The sequence below is a fragment of the Coturnix japonica genome, chromosome 23 (assembly GCF_001577835.2).
Source record: "Coturnix japonica isolate 7356 chromosome 23, Coturnix japonica 2.1, whole genome shotgun sequence".
NCBI lineage: Eukaryota > Metazoa > Chordata > Aves > Galliformes > Phasianidae > Coturnix > Coturnix japonica.
Genome location: NC_029538.1, coordinates 2424464 through 2443414, shown reverse-complemented (window position 1 = coordinate 2443414; position 18951 = coordinate 2424464). Strand labels below are relative to the sequence as shown.

General features: G+C 44.1%; 1 protein-coding gene across 7 annotated transcripts in view; it reads left to right on the top strand.

Moving 5' to 3' along the window:
- The first annotated feature begins 1597 nt into the window (after window positions 1-1597).
- LOC107323920 (lethal(3)malignant brain tumor-like protein 3) overlaps window positions 1598-18951 on the top strand; it is a 40851-nt gene continuing 23497 nt past the window's right edge. For 2 of the 7 annotated variants that reach the window (XR_001559369.2, XM_015883476.2), the window contains exons 1-9: window positions 6756-7289; window positions 8416-8576; window positions 11871-12033; window positions 13525-13633; window positions 13738-13909; window positions 15321-15378; window positions 16527-16615; window positions 17844-17948; window positions 18563-18698. Coding sequence is in view for 6 of the 7 variants with exons in the window: in XM_015883476.2 (XP_015738962.1) it covers window positions 8463-8576; window positions 11871-12033; window positions 13525-13633; window positions 13738-13909; window positions 15321-15378; window positions 16527-16615; window positions 17844-17948; window positions 18563-18698 (946 nt within the window). In the remaining variant the exon portion in view is untranslated. Of the gene's footprint in view, window positions 1758-6755; window positions 7290-8253; window positions 8314-8415; window positions 8577-11870; window positions 12034-13524; window positions 13634-13737; window positions 13910-15320; window positions 15379-16526; window positions 16616-17843; window positions 17949-18562; window positions 18699-18951 lie in introns of those variants that run through there. The other 5 variants (XM_015883477.2, XM_015883478.2, XM_015883479.2 and 2 more) reach the window with 5 other exon arrangements.

Here is an 18951-nt window from a genome sequence, read left to right as displayed (position 1 = left end):
CACTCTCAGTCTGCCCCCCAAGTCCAAGTGCAGTCCTGTCCTTCTGCCCCCCAAGTCCATTCAGCTCATTCTGCCCCCCAAGTGCAGCCATCGCATCCTGCCCCCCAAGTCCATTCATTCCATTCTGCCCCCCAAGTCCATAGTCTTCCTTCTGCCCCCCAACTCCATTCAGCCCATTCCAAGTCCAACCTCTCCCTGCCCCCCAAGTCCTTTCAGCTCATTCTGCCCCCCAAGTTTAACTTGTTTAAAGGCATCCACTCAACAGGAGGACACAAAGCTGATCCAGCTGTTCACTTCTCTGATTTCCTCATCTCTGATTGTGAGTTTGGGATTTCGGTCATGAAACTTGACGTTATAAATGGAAAGGTGTCAGTCCGAACCAGGTGAGACAAGATCATTACAGACTTGGTTGGCACCAACAAGCCTTTGCTCTAAGCTTTATGCAGCATTAAATCTCAAGCTGATGACCATCCTTCTGATGGCAGCTCTTGCAACTAGATGTTAACCTCATAGGAACAAGTGGGTTTTGTATCATTGGATCATTAGAAACTCGAGCTTCCACATTAACAAAGATGAAAGGGTGATAGATGACAAGAGAAGCTTTCGAGGCAATATTTCTGTAGCATGTAAGGGCTCAGGGCTGGGTGAGTGGCTCAGACTTTATCAAATGTCATACACGAGAATGCTCTGTGAAGTGATATTTAATATCCTTTAATGTTTGAGATGTTTAGTTCTGGGCTGACAATAGCAGGACACGGGGAAATGGTTTGAAGTTAAAAGAGGGAAGATTTAGGTTGGATGTTAGGGGGAAGTTCTTCACTAGGAGAGTGGTGAGGCCCTGGAACAGGCTGCACAGGGAGGTTGTGGATGCCCCGTCCTTGGAGGTGTTCAAGGCCAGGTTGGACGGGGCCATGGGCAACGTGATCTATGGGGTCTCTATGGGGATCTATGGGGTCTCTATGGGGATCTATGGGGTCTATGGGATCTCTATGGGGATCTATGGGGTCTCTATGGGGATCTGTGGGGCTCTATGGGGTCTGCATGGGGTCTGTATGGGGTTCAGTGGGTCTCTATGGGGCTCTATGGGGTGTCTACAGGCACTATGGGGTCTATGGAGTCTCCTGGGCAACCTGATCTAGTAAATGTGTATGTTTGGTGGCCCTGCCAGGCAGGGGGGTTGGAACTCCATGATCCTTGAGGTCCCTTCCAACCCGGGTCATTCTGTGATTCATTTCTGTGAATTACCTTAAATCCTTCCTAATAAGATACAGAGACTCGTTAAGTATAGTCAAGCAGTTTTCTCTTGCTGTCTGACCACCAATGAAGTGTGTGTTCTTAGTTAGGACGCTTAGCACTTTCTATCCCATATACCTCAGGATGGGTGTTGTGAGGGTGGAAGTACATGGCAAAACACTCGACTAAGACACACACTGTGCCCAACAGGGGATGTTCTATAAGCCACAAAAATGAATCTGAGGTTGCATACATGAATATTTTGGGCCATACACAAGGTAAGGAGCTCCCTTACTAATCGGGGCTGTGTCCATATTCCCATTTCGGACGGCCGGAGCCGCCCCGTCCCCTCCCAGCCCCGCCCGCTCTGCCCGGCCCCTCCTTACCCCCATCGGAGCCGGGGCCTGGAGCCGCTACCGGCACATCCAGACATGCGCTGTGCCCACCGCCGGTTTGTTAAACGTTACCGGAGTTGAGGAGCAAAGAGAAGCGTGTGGAAACCGGGCCGGGCCGGGCTGTGTGGGGTGAGTGACTGAGGGACGGGGGAGCCGCCATCTTGTGGCAGGGGGCGGCGGGGCGGGGTGGGAAGATGGCGCCTCCCGCCGTCAGGGCGCAGCTCTAAACCCGCTGTGTGATGAGCTGTAAGCTCTGCACAGCTCTGTGCCCTTTGCTTCTTCATCTGCTGTTCCCTCAATGCCGAACTCTGCCTCCTGTCATCGTGTTAGTATTGCCACAAACGTAGAAGCCCGTTAGAAGATGAGTTTCACACAGAATGAGCCGGGTTGGAAGGGACCTCAAGGATCATGTTGTTCCAGCCCCCCATAGAGACCCCATAGATCCCCATAGAGACCCATAGAGACTCCATAAACCCCACAGCCCCCATAGAATCACAGAATGACCCGGGTTGGAAGGGACCTCAAGGATCATGTAGTTCCAACTCCCCCCTGCCTGGCAGGGCCGCCAAACATACACCTGAGTTTGTGGGCTGTGGGGATTGATATCCCCAAATATCGATGGTTTGTGCTCGATGAGGAAACCTGGGCATGGGGAGGCTGAAGAGCTGAGAAATGATATGGGGGAACATCAGCAAAAAGTTGAGTTTTGGAGGCTTAACCAAGTGTTGAGCTTGGATGTAGATGGAGGTTCTACATGAGGGAGTAATGCTGTCAAGCTTTTGATAGCAGAGGTTCTCCAGAAGAGCACAGAAATGATGAGACTGATAATGAGCCAGCTGTGGTGTGATGTGTGGTTGTGCACTGATGTGCTCTGCAGACAGCTCTTGTGGATTTGGGGGTATATTCTCATTGTAAGCATCTTGTCCTTATCCATACTATGGCATCTTGAGCTGCAGAGCTCAGATTTTTGCCTTATTCTTCCCCTTGGTGATCCTAGAGTCATTAAAGAGCTCTATGATCCATAGAACTTCAGGATTTGAATGTCAAATAAACAGTTAAGTTGGGTCAAAACCAGACTGAAATGCCATAGCAGCTACTCCGCATCTTTGCAGTTATCCTGTGGAATAACCCAGTGCTTCCTGAGTTGTAGCATCGCTTCTTCTGCTCCAGACACACACAGTTCCCCCTCTCTTATGGTTTATAACAACAAATGTGTTTCTGCCTTTTCTCAGCCTTCCACAGCTTGTATCAGTGCCACGTGCCTCCGTCAGACAGAGGAAAGGAAGAGGGTTAGCACAGTGGATGGAAGAATTAGATCAGAAGCTGGTGGGGAAAAAAAAAGATCAAATGTTTATTTGTTAATGAATGTTGGCAGCTGAAAGCTCTGGCACTTGGAATCAATTAGTTGGCTCAGCAAATGGGGCTCCATCCACCCCAGGCCTTCCTCATTAGCAGCACTGTCTGTACTCAGCAGGTAAAGCACGTGTGTGTGGATGTCTTCCTCTTGGTACAGTGAGTCAGAGGGAACGTGGTGATGGGCAGAGTGTTATGTCCAGTGCCAATAGAATGGGTGTTTCATTTATAAACGGAGCATCCCTTGTCTTATTCGTTATTAGTTTTGATTTCTGATCAAACCAAACAACCTGTCTCTTTCAGCCTGCATCACAGAGGCTTTCCAAGTAGTACATGACAGCCCTTCTGTGTTCCTGATGCTACAGGACTGGGCCATATGCAAAGTAATTGAATAAATAAATTAAAGGCATAGGAAGCAGGTTGGTCTGATGAAGACAGTTGGTTTGGTTTGGGGCTTTTTCCACCCTCTTTGAAGAATGGCAGAGGCTCTTGCCTTTTACCTGTTCTTTACCTGTACCTGCTGAAGCTGCTGATGGATGGAAAAGGTAGGGTGGAAGATGACCTATGTCTGATTACAAGCTGTGGTCTTTATTCTGAAGATGTAATCCTGGGTTTTTATTTAATTGCTTCCTTCTCTGAACCTTTTTGTGTTCAGATTCAGGTGATTTTCTGAGCACAGAGAAGGCAGGCTATGCTTAATTACTATTCTGATCCTTTCCCCCTCTGCATGTAGAGTTAACTGCAAGTCGCTGGGATATTTTGATATGGCCATCTGTGCCAAACTGTACTTTACTTCCTTCGTGCTGTAGTAACACTAAATGTATAAATAACAATTCAACTGCATACTGTATCCAGCTATTTAGAAAACAAATACCAGCGATAGAAATCTCCATTGTGATTTTCATCTCAGTACAGGTGCTGTGTGGTTCTGCCTATTGACTTCAGCATCAAATAGATCTGAACATCAAGCTTGTGTTTATTTGTCCTTCTTAAACTTGCTTTGTCAATTCTGAGTGCTATTTTTTCCCCCTTTTGAAATGCTTGACCTAAGCGTGCATTATTCAACATGGAGCAATTGCTTTTGGTGTCAGTATGACACTTAACGAACTGCTTTGGAGGAGGTGCTGGTAGTTTTGGAGGTTAATATTAGTAGTCTTAATGCCGGTCTTAGATAATCAGCCTTAATGTTTCTCCCCAAAAGGATAAGGTGGATTTTAAGTAAGGCACGATGTCAGCAGGGCTTCAGAACAGAAGCAAATGGAACAAACAGTGCAGAACTTTGACATCCCTTTAAAAGTGATTTTTGCAAGTCTATGCCAACGTGCAATCATTGCAGACATCGGAATATTGGAGGGCAACAAAACTTAATGGATGCTCTTCTTGTTTTCTTTAACTACATCCACTTTGAGAGTGTGTTTTATTGCAAAATTAATTCTTTGTGTCTTAGTTAAGCATTTAAGTGGTAACTGAGCTTTCAGTTTTCCATTAGAAGAAGCGCTTTATTTCTTTCTCCCAGCACAGTCATTTTTATGCTACCACAAAATTGACTTTGTCTTGAATGAGAAATCTTACAGCTTCATTACGGGTCGTTACGTTCTGAGTGAGAACAGTTCTGGTCAAGAGCAACAAGAAGTATTTGTGTCTTGCATCTGTTGTTGTAGAAATGAGCACAGGTTTAGCAATGGGAAAACTTTGGGCATCCTATGGGGAGTGTCACAGAATGGCCTGGGTTGAAAAGGACCCTGATGCTCATCCAGTTCCAAGCCCCTGCTATGTGCAGGGTCACCAACCAGCAGCCCAGGCTGCCCACAGCCACATCCAGCCTGGCCCATGCAGCAGCTTTCTTTTCTGAGCTGATATAAATACGTGTGTGTGTGTACGTGCTGGGATTTTTCTGACACAACTGTGTCAAGAAACCAAGAGATAGCAGCTTATGAATGACAATGCTGCTTTGGACTTAATGCTAGGATCAACTGCTCGGTTTAGAGTGAGCTCGTGATATTGGTGTCTGATCTTATAAATGGATTAAAGTCACACAGCCGCTGTGCCTGTATATTAGTCCTCCTGCACAATAGCAGATAGGTATAATCCATATATTAATGTGCATTGCGGTGACCTTGCAAGGACTGTATTGTACAAACAAACACTGCAAGCCCCTCGAAAACCAAAGTAGTTTATCTGAGCAGTCCTGTGGCAAAGCCTCTGTGTGTGTCTCCTTGGTGTGTTGTGAGCCCAGGTTTGATTCTTCCTTCACGGACACAGCAGACAGTGAAAGCAGCTCTGTGTTACTCATGCTATTAAATGCCTGCTAGTGGCTGCAGACGCTTCCATTTGAAATGTGTTGGTTTGGTTCCGTTGCAAGCTCTGAAAGTTCATTTCAATCTGTGCCTGTGCTGATGAGGTTCCTGGAGGTGAGGCCGGGCTCCTGGTAATTGTTTTAGTTCAGCCTTGCAAAATATTGCTTGCCTGAGGTGAGTAATATCTCTTGATGGGTGAGTAAAAGATCATCAGTCACCATCATAGCCCGGGACAGGCAACCAATTTTTATCTGAAATGGTAAGTTTTCAAAGCTATTCCAGAAACAGGATTAGCTGTGCCTTGTGAGAACTCATTAAGGTTCTTTTTCCCCCCTGTTTAAATTGCGGTTCAGTTCTCCGCTAATGTCATAAGAATGAATGACAGGTATAATACAGTGGCTGTTACATAACTATGCTGAATTTCACAGGAAATGGGATGCTCAGAGCCCCGAATATATCTTACACTGAATGAAATGCCCAGCTTTGCTAGGTTTCCCATTCTGTTTCAGGGAGGAAGGGTGATTTGTAAGTCGGTTATTCCCAGCACAGCACAATATCAAATGCTTTCCCTGATACCAGCTGCTTCTTGAATGGAATTTTGCCTCCTGCCCTATGAGCCAGAAGGGCTGTGAACCTGAGATTGTTTTTTACTTGATTTACGGCCTTTGGGTTTATTACATCGTTGTGTTTCTCACATTTTACCCTCATATAAAGACACCCAAATCCTCCTGTTGTTGGCAGTCAAGCTGGACAGTGTGTGAAATGGAATTTCTCTTGAAATATTTCTCTTCCCATTAGATCCGATGGTGCATAGGGAAATATAATGAACCCCAATGCACTCATTCAGCCTCCCTGCTTTTATTTGTTTGTATGAACTTGTGCCTTTTCTCCTGTATTCTTTCTTTTCCCCCTCCCGACGAAGGCAGGATGGATGGTAAAAGCTACAGCTGGTTTCTACAACAACGATGAAGCAGTTTCCCAAGGCTGCACTGAAGTTCAGTGGCAGAAACGAGATCAAAACCGGAGTATTTTGGGCTTCCTCTTCCTGCAGGTTTCATATCTAAAGATAAAGCACAGAGGTCTGGGTGGTAGCATATTAATTATGAACCGTTTTCTCTGCCAGTCGTTTATCATCTCGTACATCTGAATCTCCAGCTTGGATCTGGATGACTCATCATCGCTTTGCTAGATCTTCTAATAACATTTCTGAGTCTTATAATGTTAAAAATGAAAAGCAACCGCAAATAGGGACAAAATGGAAACGTTTGTGCTTGACTGTGGCTCTTCAAAATGTTTCAAGTTAGTTTCTGCTGTCATTCTAATTGCACAGTTTGCTTCCTTTTATTGGGCTATCTTGGTTTTATTGTAGATTGTGCTGGTAGGGAGTTCTATAAGAACGGTAATTCCTTCCTTGCATTTTTTTAAGGCTTTTAATAGATTTATAAAAGCACAAGAGATGGAAAAGGCCCATTATCGTATTGGGTCTTCTCCAGATAGCACAAGATTGTTTTGTGTATGATCCTTCTTGACAGCAGTTTAATTACTTCTGCACTTTAATTACGTTTGCCCAAGCTCTGTCCGAGCGCTTTCCAAACCCCCTTCCCCTGAGGGAGCCCTGCAGTCAGCCTTGGTGTTACAGCTTCTTTATTTTTAGAGCCTGAGTGCAAATAATAGCAAGAAGCGATGGTTTTGTCCTTGCTGAAATCAGCATCGAAGCATGGGCCACAAACCAGGTGTTTCTAGATGGATGAGGACACATGAGATATTAATACTTGGGGTGCAAAGGCTGCAGTCTTGGGATGGTACTCAGTCTCAGCCTTGAGTTGGGGGCAGCGGTTGGGTTCTGTTTGCATCACCAAGGACACCAGGCTGGGTAGCACCTGTGGTTCTATTGAAACCAGTGGCAGTTGGGCTGGATGCTGCAGCTCAGCCTTGCTTTGTTGGCTCCTGTTTGCACTGCTGTGGCTCAGCTTGAGCAGGACATGTGCTGCTGTGCTGCATGGGCTGGATTGTAAGTAGATGGGTACATTCAATTGGGGAAAAAAAATAAAGCAACTAGTGCAGGGATTGGACTGTGGTACGCAAAGATATCTAGAAGTATAATCTACATACATCTGTCCTGATTTCGACCTAAATAAGATCATCATACTGAGCTGTCATGCTTGAATTAGAACTGCAGGAATGCTCAAGCATCATCAATTACCCGTGTCAGGTTTGTGGTTTTGCCTTTGGCTGCAGTTAATTCACACTTAGCCTACAGATGGATGGTTTAGCATGTGGAAGACATCACATCAGAGTGAAGTTCACCTGCCCCAATGGAAGCACCCAGCAGTTAAACCATGCCCCAACCTTGTCACTGCACTCCAGTGCTTAAGGAGAGAAGCAATCTGCCAAAGGCAGATCAAGCAAATTGTTCTTAGATGATGCCTGACCTTATTACTCATCTAAAAGCTGAGAGCAGACCCGTCCAGCTCAGATGTGGGAATCCAAAAGTCAGGGCAAAGAGCCCCATCCATGTGTGGTTTTGACCCACTTCCATAGTAGTGCAGCTCAGCTCGTGCCTTCAGCTTAGTGCTTAACATCAGTGGCTTTGTTCATGCTGGCAAAGTTAGCAGTAGTGCCAGCTCAGGGGAAGGCTGTGAGTCTTTCTCATTTGTTTTTAAGCAAGCGGTTACGTTTGCAGATTGAAAATACTCAGGGTACGTTTAAAGGTCAGCAATGTGCAATTAATGTATGGTCAGTGCTTGTTCAGTGCCTGCTGCAATAATATTTGAGTCATTGGGAATTGGGGGCTCATACAGCTGTGGCTTTCAGTCACTTCTTCTAATGGAGCCCATTAGTTCGTTTGGTGGGACACAAAGGGATTGAGTGGGCAAAAAGCATTCTAACAGCACTATAGAATGTCTAGAACAGAACCTAAGCATTGTTGCAGTACAGAGAAACATAGCAACAAATGCTGCTGCTTCACAAGCTGTACTGACTTGTCACAGTGGATATGGTATTTGAGTTTATGCATGCTCCTGTGTTAAATCCTGGTACTGCTGATACCCAGAGTGTAGCTCCTGAATCCAGAGAATGCAGGATTTAATCTTTGATTATTATTATTTTTCTTTTTTTTTTTTTTTCCCAAATCCCAGTTTTCTTTCTTAAAATTAAATAAAGAGTCCAAAGACTAAGCAGAAAGATGGAACAGAATATCCTGGAGAGCACCGTCAGCATCCCGACAGCAGACTACGATTTGCTGAGTGCCTTAGACTGGAAAGACGGCATTGGTACCTTACCCAGTAGCAACATACAAGTAAGAATCCAAACAACACAATAAGTGAGCACCCGCTGTGCCTTAGGCACTGCAGCAGTGTTTACCTGATGTCCTCCAGCTTGCAAGTGAAAGTTGTGCAGAGCAAATGCTTTGTTTCAGGCAGCTGAGTCGGCACTACAAGCAAGAGGTGCAGTTTTGGTGATGCTTCTGAAAGCCTGATGATATCCCCCCCCCCCTTCTAATTTGTTGCTTAATTAATTCCTAAAGGTAGGAAATATTTTAAATAATTGTGGTTTTTTTTCTGATGGAAATTCTGGACCTGATCTTCCTAATTCTCACTCACGTCCAGGTAACTTATTTTGGCAAGAAGTCCCCTTAATTCAGGCCAAAAAGGAGAAAACCTTTTTTATGAGTGAATATTTATAGGGCTGGGCCTTGAGTTTCTTTTCACACCAGTGGTTATTTTGAACAGCTTTTTACAGCTGTCTCAGTGTGATATACTCACGATGGTGACTCCAGTACAGCTCTCCTATAAATCACAGCCAGGATCTGATGGCCACAAACATGATGTACTATCAAAGCAGGGGGGGAAGGAGGTGACTCGGCTGTTTCCCAGATTACCTTTAGCTGTTATTTCAGTTTGATTGCACTTCTGGTGATTGAAAGTGAATACATAAAATTGGCCTTAAGGCGTCAAGATCTGAATCTGAGGGGGAAAAAACCCAACAAAATCAATTTCTAGAGATAAATTGGAATTGAAGGGACTTGAGAGCTCGGAAAAAATCACATTGTTGGTCATCAGGCATTCAGAATCAGGTCCACCACCTCCTGTTAATGCTGACATCTCTCCCTTCCTTCCCATATCCTGTAGTACAGAGAAGTCCCTCCATGGGCTGCCAATAGAGCACCAGCAAAGCACCACACTGCTTACTTGGATTAAAGAAAACAAGTAAGGCAGCATTATTTTATGTTAGTGGTGAAGGGTAAGAGCACTGAACATCAGGGCTGGTGAGTGGTGTAGAAGTAGCAGTAGAAGTGTTTAGCTGGAACATAACTGGCTGCACAGGAAGCTCCTTCATTCTTAAGATGCCAAACGCTGTTTGTTTGTGGTTTTTTTTTTTCCTGCAAACAATGTGAAGCACTTTATTTTCTTGATGTATTCCAGTTCTGGTATGCACAATGAAGTGTATTCTTCCCATCTTAAAAGTTCTCAGGAAGGACAGATTGTTTCTGAAGGGATCATGTCAATTTCAGACTATTATATCAGATTATAATAACAGATGTGATGCATTGAGCTCTTCTCTGTGTGTGCAAGGGAGGATGCAGTCCTGATAGAAGCACAGTTATGCATTTCCAGTACTGAAGGGTCAGTATTGCCTCAAAGAGTGGGGATCAAAGTGGAGGTTGGTTCCATGGGACAGCCTGTCCTCGGCAGCTGATCAGGGACTGTTGATCGTATGGCAGTGTTTTTCCCAAAGGCTTTTGCTTTGGGAGACTTGGATTGGACTCATCAGTTAATGAGGCTGCAGGTACACTATGGGATTCCTAAAGGAGGGGATAGCAGCCCCCTGTCCTCCTTCACTTGGGCAGAATCAGAGCTGTTGATTCATATGCAAGAATATCTACCCCAGAGACAGACTGTTAATACAGAATGATGCTGGCATCCTTCCCCACCTCCAGCTTGGAGCTGTGCTGCTTAATGGCACAGAGATGTGGAGATGCTCCTGCCCACCTCCTGCTCCTGGTGCTGAGCTGCCCTTATCAGCAATGGCACCGAACTGCTGAGATGCTGTGCTGGCTGTGGGAACAGGTGATAGATTTCTTCTCTTAAACTGGCCCCTGTGCAGGAAATGTGAAGTTCTTACCTTAAAATGATCATTTCTTTGTAATGAGCCGTTTCTTGCTGAAATAAAAACGATGCTCAGTCCCTGGGAGAACGCAGAAGAAGAGGTGAACTTTGTAGGAGCAAGTCCAGTATCTTTGAAGCCTGAAGAAACAGAGGTTTCAGATCAAAAGCAGGAAGAGGGAGGAAGAATGTTTGGGATGAGGCTTTGATAGGGTGCTGGAGGTGGGATCAGAGACCAGGAAGCGTGCAGTGGTAGAGGCAGAATGGTGCTCCTCAATGAGAAGTCGTGCTTCAGAGGTGACAAAATGCTTTTAGACCAAGTTTGCCAGTTTTGAGCAAAGAAAGGATGGCTGAGAAAAGATTTCAATCTAATAAAGGGCTGTGAGAAGAAGCTTTGGAGCAGAGCTTACAAATGCAACCCACCTTTGACTTCCCTCTTTCATTCTTGAGCTGAGTAGCTCTGTGCTGCAGGCAGTGAAGAAGGTCAAGGAGTGACTGATCTGTGGAGCTATTTGCTCATCAGGAAGGAGGGTTTTTATATATATATATATATATATATATATATATATTAATATATATATATATATATATATATATATTTTCTGGTGTTTGGTTGCCTTTGCAGACAGTGGACTAATAAAAGCTGCAAGTTTACACTGCTTACCACACTTTAATAAATTCATCTGGACCCATGTATTATTTCTTCGTAGCCCAGGAATTTTTTATAAGCTTAACTGGTAAAGGATCTCTGAAGTCTGCCATGTACCATTCCTTTTCCACAGCTACCCTGTGAATCGAGCACTTTACAGTGTGCCTGGCTGGGGTTTTGTGCTTAGCATCCCTGTTAGGGATGCTCTAGGCTGGGCACATCCTGATTCTACGGGATACATGCAATGAGAAGAGCTGCCTGTTATCTCTATGTGCCTTCTGTTGTCCAGCAGCGCAGCCTCTGCATATCCCCACATCCCTCTGCTCTTGTGGGAAGCTCATATTACCCAGCAGTGCCCCCAGCCCCTGCAGCTCACTGCATTGTGTTGCTCCAAGGTCTGCGTTTCCCATTGCAATGGGGCTTTTAACAGCTGGGTGATCCCTGCATGCATGGAGATCTGGGGGAGTTTGCTCTAAATGTGACAGTGCCTTGCTGGGTTTGAACCATCAGAACAGAGGTTTGCATTTAATTGGTTTTCTGCAAGTATTTATTCAGGTGCTCTTGTCATAAGTCTGGCTTTTAAAAGGGGGAACGCATCCAAAGTAGGTAGAGATAACATAGCTTCCTTTGGCAATGAAATGCACTGCTGGCATTTTGAGGACGTTATTTGGTGTTTCTCATTTTTACTGTTAGTTACTTGTACTGCTTTTGTATGTTACATACAGCCATTTCCTTTGTCTCATACCTCACTGCTATTAGGAGAATCCTATTCCTTCCTCTTCCCTTTCCTAACTTATTTTCTGCTGCTCATTCGCTTGCTTTCTTCTGTTACCTGCAGTACTTTTTAAATGAGTTTGGAATGCTAGAAATCATTACTGAAGTAGAAGCAGAAAAAGCAGAAGCCTTAGAAACTGTTTCAGCCTCAGCAATAAATGCCAGTCCAGCCAGCTTTACTCCTGCTGCTCTCAACGCTCCTGCTGCCTTTAGCACTGCTTTGGAAGGTGAGCTTTTGGCTGTGAGATAGAATATACTGAAAAAGCTTCTAGAAACAGAACTGAAATGTGTGTTTCAGCAGCGCTGTGCTCCCTGACACAGCGTGTGGAGTGAGTCACTGTCTATTTTGAATATATTAGAAGTATTTAAAGTGAATGTAATTGCTGCACAGACATAACAGTACCTGGCTCCTGCATTGTGCTCTCCTGTATGGAAGGTAAGTGTGGTTATAGAAATGATGTGGGCTGGGTTTGTCAGCGTGGTCAAACATCCCACTGCCACTGAGATTAAGCTTAAATCCTCGGGTGATGCTGAGAAGATGGAGCCCCTTCTTCCCAGGGCAGCAGATCTTCAGTGGTATCAATGTTTGTCCTTAAGGTGATATCCTTGTCATGGCAGCTGTTGGGTCTGCATTTGTATTCAGCTAAACTGATGCACTAGTACAGATGGGCCTTCATTGACTGCCCCAGGAGCTTCCAGTGTCATTTCTCCACCTGCATGTGGAGTGTGAGTGGGTGACATTGTACTGTGCTAATTGGGATTTGTGTCCCTTAATGAATCAATCCCTACTGTGTTAGTTAGCTTTGCTAGAGCTCCTAGAGAGTTGAGTCTAACCTGGCTCTTGCTATAGATATTAAGCTGCTACAGTTTCATCATTTCCAAGGCTGCTGCAATCTAAATTAGGCGAAATGGAGTTTCCACTGGTCAAGGCAGGGCTGTGTCCCTGAAATCATGCACACCCATGGAGGGAATTTCTTCTGCTGGACGAGAGCACTCTCCTCTTGTTGCTTGCAGGTTTCTGCCTGTTGGCTCTCCCCAGTATTGCCATGGAACTGTTTCTCTTCTCTGGTAGGAAGGCTTGCTTTGTACCTATCTTCCCTGTTGTTTCTCTCATCTCAGGACTCACAGTAAGCTCTTTAGGTTCCCTTAAGGCATTCTGTTGTGTTCCTGCTGTCTGGCTGTTGTCTTCCTCGCCTGCCAGTGCTGAGGCAGCAGCAATCCATCAACCAGCTCATCTGTGGTCACCTCAGCACCAAGAATTCTTCACATCCTTTTAATCCAAGTGCATTCTATCTACCAGTGTGACTCTTTGGGCAGAACTCTTCAAGCACTGTTGGCTTTGCATGTTTCCCTGGTTGGTTTTCTCCCTGCCTGGATCCATTGGTGTCTAAACAAGACAGACTTGCTTGACATTTCCCTTTCAAGTTAGAAGGTTATTACGAATAAAGAAATAGAAATCGTGTGCTGGTTATAGCCTTGAGATTGTATTCTTACTTAATCCTTCTACATAGGACTCAACAGATAAGAGTACTTTGTCTTTAATGAGGAGGTACACACTGTTTGTATACAGATAATAATTACTTCCATCCCAATGCATACTGAGGTTCTCTTAATGACTGTTTGTAGAGGACTTTAACAGAACTCCTTGCATGAAAGTGTTTCAAATGCATGGTTTTAACAGTTTCCTTTAATAGTTTTCTTCTCTTCTGCTCCCGCAGTGCCCAAAGACGACGTGCCTTGTTCTCATTTCCTGACTTGCAAGCAAATGGATTGCTTTGAGAATGGGAAGTTTTGTGCTCAAACAGGCTCACAGCATCACAGAGACAGGTAAATGAACTTCATTCTGCCAAGGAGGTACAGAGGCAATGGGGATACCATAAGAATACTGCCAGGCTTTTAATGTGATTTTGTTTTCAATTTTGAACGTTTAGTGATACCAAAGAAATTCCAGATGGTTGCAGAAACAGGGGAAGTGGTAGAAATCTTAACGCCAGCATTGGCTGTCAGGTAAATGAGGCTGACAGACCTGTGAAACGGCTCAGAAGGAAGAGAAGATTGCTTTTGGAGTCTGAGGATGATGAGGAAAATGCGTATGAGGATGAGGTAAATAAGGCTGCGTGTCTTTTATTTAAGGAGAACTGCAAAGAGAATGTACAGTGCTGTGGCTTCCATGTACTTACTGTGTAATGACAGCTGGACCAAGGGAGGTTGTTTTGTACCCATGAGGATGGGCTGGGTCAGTGCTCAGCTCTGAAGTAAGAGGAGTAAACAGCTCACATGAAGCCCAGATTTCACACTGTAACTGAACATAGCTGTCCTTACAGCCCTGTGCACTGAGCATATTTCACAGTAATTAAAATACATTCCCCCCCCAAATATATTACACCTAACTACAGTCAAGGAATGCTATGTGATGCTGAGGACTGGTGTCCAGCAGCACAGTTTGATTTCTCTTTATTATGTCCTTGTGTGTACATTCACTATACCACTAGGAACAGGTCTTAATGGCATATGAACAGTACATCAGTTGGGATGTGATCTTAACTCTCATTAAGCATCGTACTCCTCTTAGGGGCCTTTCTTTGTGCAAGTCTGCTCTCTGCTATCATGCATGTAATCTCAGGCCTGCACCATTACATCCGTACTTGTGTATTGCACTTGTTTTTCTAATGCTGAGCCACTGGAGTAGGTGCTTGTTGGTAATGCAAACTGCAGTTTCTGATCTCATGAACAGTTTAACTCATTGCTCAGCTTTCTCTGTGATGTGCCTAAGAGGTTTTTAAGTACGTACCTTGCAGAAGTACTTGGCTTCTGTCTCTTCCTTTTCTCCTCTTCATCATTGGAAATGGTCCCGCTGTTTCGTTTGGGGCGTGTTTTGGGAGGCAGCTTTGCATTTCACATGTTGCCCTTTGGGGTTCACTCTGAGGGAATAACAACCCTGGGTGAATTCACACGGGTTTGAAAACTTCATTGCAGCTATGAATGGCAGTTTGGCTCCAAATGTGACGCAGGGAAACCTGTTCTGGGGTGTTCATCATGATGGTAATCACTTGAAGCTTCTGCTTCTGAATTTCAGGGCTTTATAAGTGCTTTGTTGGTTTTTCCCTTATCCATTCCCTGGCATAGATGGACATAAGAACATTGGGAAGCAAAAGGAAAGCGGAGCATTGCAGTAAGGTTGCTTATGTGAGCAGTAAATCCTGCATTGCAGAAAGCAAATCCTTAATTTCCTAATGGAGACCATGGGCCTCTACTGCTCTTTGGTGGCCATATTTAAATGAACTTTAGTACCATATGAAATAACTTGTAAAGCATTTTGGGATGCTGCAGGATCAAAGTGATTCGTGTAACATACCCTACTAATGTTCTTGCAGGGTTATTCCAAGGGAAATGGTGCTAGCTAATACTCCTGTTAGATCCATGTTACATCCTTATTGTACATGCATTGTGAGATGATCAAAGAGGGAGGAAACAACAATATTGCTAAACTTTTTTTTAACATATCTGTGTCTAGGAGAAGAATAAATCAAATAATATGAAAAGCCGCAGAAACAGTAAACCAATAAAACAAGGTGAGCTAAGCTCATAGTCTCTTTTCTTTAATGTTTATAGATTATTATCTTTTTTTTACTAGCTATTATAAAATGAATTGTAGTAAGCAGAAGAGGAGAGGACAGTAGAGCTCATTTCACATTCAGAGCAGCTTATGAGGCACATAACCCTCTTAGCACTTCTGAAATGTATTAGCTGGAATACACAAGGTTTGCCTGCATGGTGGGCACAGCACAGAGGATCTGGAAGGACACAGCCCGGATGCAAAGCTTGCTGAAGCCGATAAGAATCTTTTCTCCATTGACTTTAGAGAGCTTCAGAGCCACACACAGCAAATGCCCAACAGCAAATGAGTTGTAAACAAGATGGGATTGATTATAGACCTTGGGTGAAATTTATTACATACCTTAAAGGAGCCAGCCTGTGTAAGCTGGGGGGGAGATATTTAATATGTACTCAATGCATAATTCGGTGTGGACAACCATGGTCCTGCTAGAAGGAATCCAAGCACATGCCAAGTTGTCTTCATCATCTGTGTACTGACAGCTGCCTCTCTAGTTGATGCACTGTGCTATTAGCAGGTCATAAGCACATATATTCATGTACCTATATATTAAAAAATCAAGTGAACACAAATTCACTTGCTTTTTCCTTTGTTTTGTTTTAGGTTTACGTTAGATGCAGTTACACGTTCCCATTTGTGCTGTCCTTTAGTTCTTACCCAATCCCTTATTTCTCTGTAAAATCAGGAGAAGGAATTATTTTCCACAATTCTACACTTTTATCATGTTAAAATATTACTGTGGCAGCTCTCCACGGGCAGCTCGCCAGCAATTCGGAGGTCACAACTTATCTGACCTCAGGTGCCATCAATGAGAAACGATCATGGTTTGTCCTGATGCTGGAATTTATATGTTTCCTCCAAAAGTTGGGTCACACTGCCTCCTCAGGGGCACAGCAAGGCACAGCACTGCTGGGCATGTGGCTGGGCTGAACTCGGAGCTGCCTCCTCTAAGGGTAATTGTGCACCATAGCAGGGAGCAGCCTGGAGATGCTCTGGTTGCTCTAAAACATTACTTGCAGGAATGGGAGGAGAAAGAGAAGAGAGGGCAGAAGGGGAAGCACCTGAGAGAAGCGTTCATTTCTGTTTCTGTTTTTGATTGCTCAGTTGTTCCTGCAAAGAAGAAGGTGTGGAACTGGATTTCCTACTTAGAAGAGGAACGGATGCCAGCTGCTCCCCTCAAACTGTTCAGAGAGGTCGGTAGCTGTTTTCAGATCATGCTGTGTTTTTTCTCAGGCTATATCACAGAATCACTAACTCCGTGGAAGCAGAACTGCAGACTATTCTCAAACCAGCAGTTAGGTTTATTAGCTGTTTTGGTGCAAGCAGGCAGTAAAACCCAGTTGTTTCCAGCCCTGAGGCGCTGTGGAAACTGAATTCCACCCTGAGAGCCTCATCTAAAAGCAGCACTTGAAAAAATAGGGATTGAGTCTCACTCACAAATAAACAATGACTGTTTCAGTCTGCTTTGGGTAGCTCCAAATAGATCAGCTGTTAGGCAACCTCTAAGTAATGCTGGAGAGGAACAGTTTAATGTCTTCCATATGTCCTGTGTTTCATCCGTGGCTGTACAGCAGCCTTCCCAGCCTTCCTGTATAGAGAATTGTGAGTCAAGACGTGAATGTTAGAGATAAAATAAAGCTGTGAAACATCCACTGAAACTGAGAGAATGTAGGTATTAATTTAGGCACAGTGAAGCTGCTTCTGCATTCCAGAGCACCAGCTGGAATTAGAAGTTCAATTCTGAGTGAAGCCTTTAAACCTAAGGGCTGTTTGCAGCCTGCAGGGTGAGGTGAGAAGGAAAGTCTGGTACTCCATTGGATGCATTAAGCTGTTTGCGATTCTGGTTAACGTCCTTCAGCCTGTCCTATACTCCAAATGTTTAATTTGGATTAAGTTTGCAAATAAATGAAAACCACAAACGTTTTCTGGAATGGCTGTGTGAATGGGCTCCAGATTAAACACACTTTATCCCTTCTGCTTTTTGAAGATGAGAAGTTACCTTTTGGGAAAATCCATCCTGCTGACCTCATGCTGACAAAGGCAGAATGATTTGAGCTTTCCTATCTATTTGTTTCTGCCAGCCCTCCTACACAGGGCTGTAAAGGGGGATCCTTTGTCTTTGAATAGAGCTCATTTCTGCCTCTGCTGAAAGATTTGTTCGCAGTTAATTGCTACAGACTCATGGTTCAGTGTTTTTCAGAAGTGAATTAGAATAACAAGTGAACCTGAAATAGGGTGAAGGTGCCATTATTGATCTCTGTACCTGTGCTTGTCTGTTAAAGCAGCTGTCATTTAGGGATAGGGTTTGCCACTTGGAGCTGTAAATTCAAAACCCGAGGTGGATCTGATGACTGCTGTGCAATGGCTTTTTCTCTTCAGGAATTAAAAGCAAGTTTCTCCTTTCTTTCCTCCCTTTCACAGTCTCAGTCATTCCCACACGGCCGGAATGGATTTAAAGTTGGAATGAAATTAGAAGGGCTGGATCCTGAGCACCCCTCTCGATTCTGTGTTCTTACAGTGGCAGAGGTAGCTGATATTTCTATCTTTGGATCCAAAAATCCTGTTCGTGTTTGTGCTATTTTTTGTTACAATCAAAAGAGGAAACGTAAGAATAATATTTTAGTTTGTTAATGATTAGGAGGATTTCAGAGTGATACTGAAGGAATAATGTTAAGTGATTCAGAATCTATATATGAAATCTGACTGTCGGATTTGTGCAGCTGTAACTCATAATGGTAACACACATCTTCCTTCCATAAAACAAATGAATGTGGAAAAAAAGCAATGCATTTAGGCCCTAAGACTTACTAAATATAAGCAAGCTGGAATGCTTTTATGCTTCTTCAACATATATTTCATGGAATTGGGCTGGTATGGACGTAAGTGCACTCCTGCTGCATTTGCATTCAGGATGTTGCAGCACAGGATATACAGTGTATGGAATATGAGGGCACTGCAGTTGCAATGGCCAGTTCTGTGATCCCAGTTTGAAGCAAGGAAGGAGGAGAGTGGAGATGTAGGTGGGGGATGATAAAAGCAGGTCTTATATATAAATCCAGATATGGAAGGAGCATTTCATGAGTGCTTTTCTTTAAGTTCTATGTGACTGTGTGTGATAACCAGAACTCCCCTGCTTGCAGGTACAAGGATACAGAATGCGATTACATTTTGACGGCTATCCGGAGTGCTATGACTTCTGGGTTAATGCTGATTCCTCAGACATCCATCCTGTTGGCTGGTGTGAAAAAACAAGTCATAAGCTGCTGCCTCCTAAAGGTATGAATATAAATAATACAGTGTACAAGAAGGCATAAATTGTACTGAGAACTATTTGTCCTGGCTGTGTGTGTTTTGGTGTTCCCAAAGGTTGATGTTGGATTAGAAACTTCTGGATGAGCTTGTAAAGCAAGGAGTTTCTTCAGGGTTCAGAACTTGCTTTCCTGTGTTCCATTCCCTGGAATCATTTGAAGGCTGATATCAATGATTGGACATTGTACTGAAAGAGAGAGGGATGTTTTAGCTAAAATAC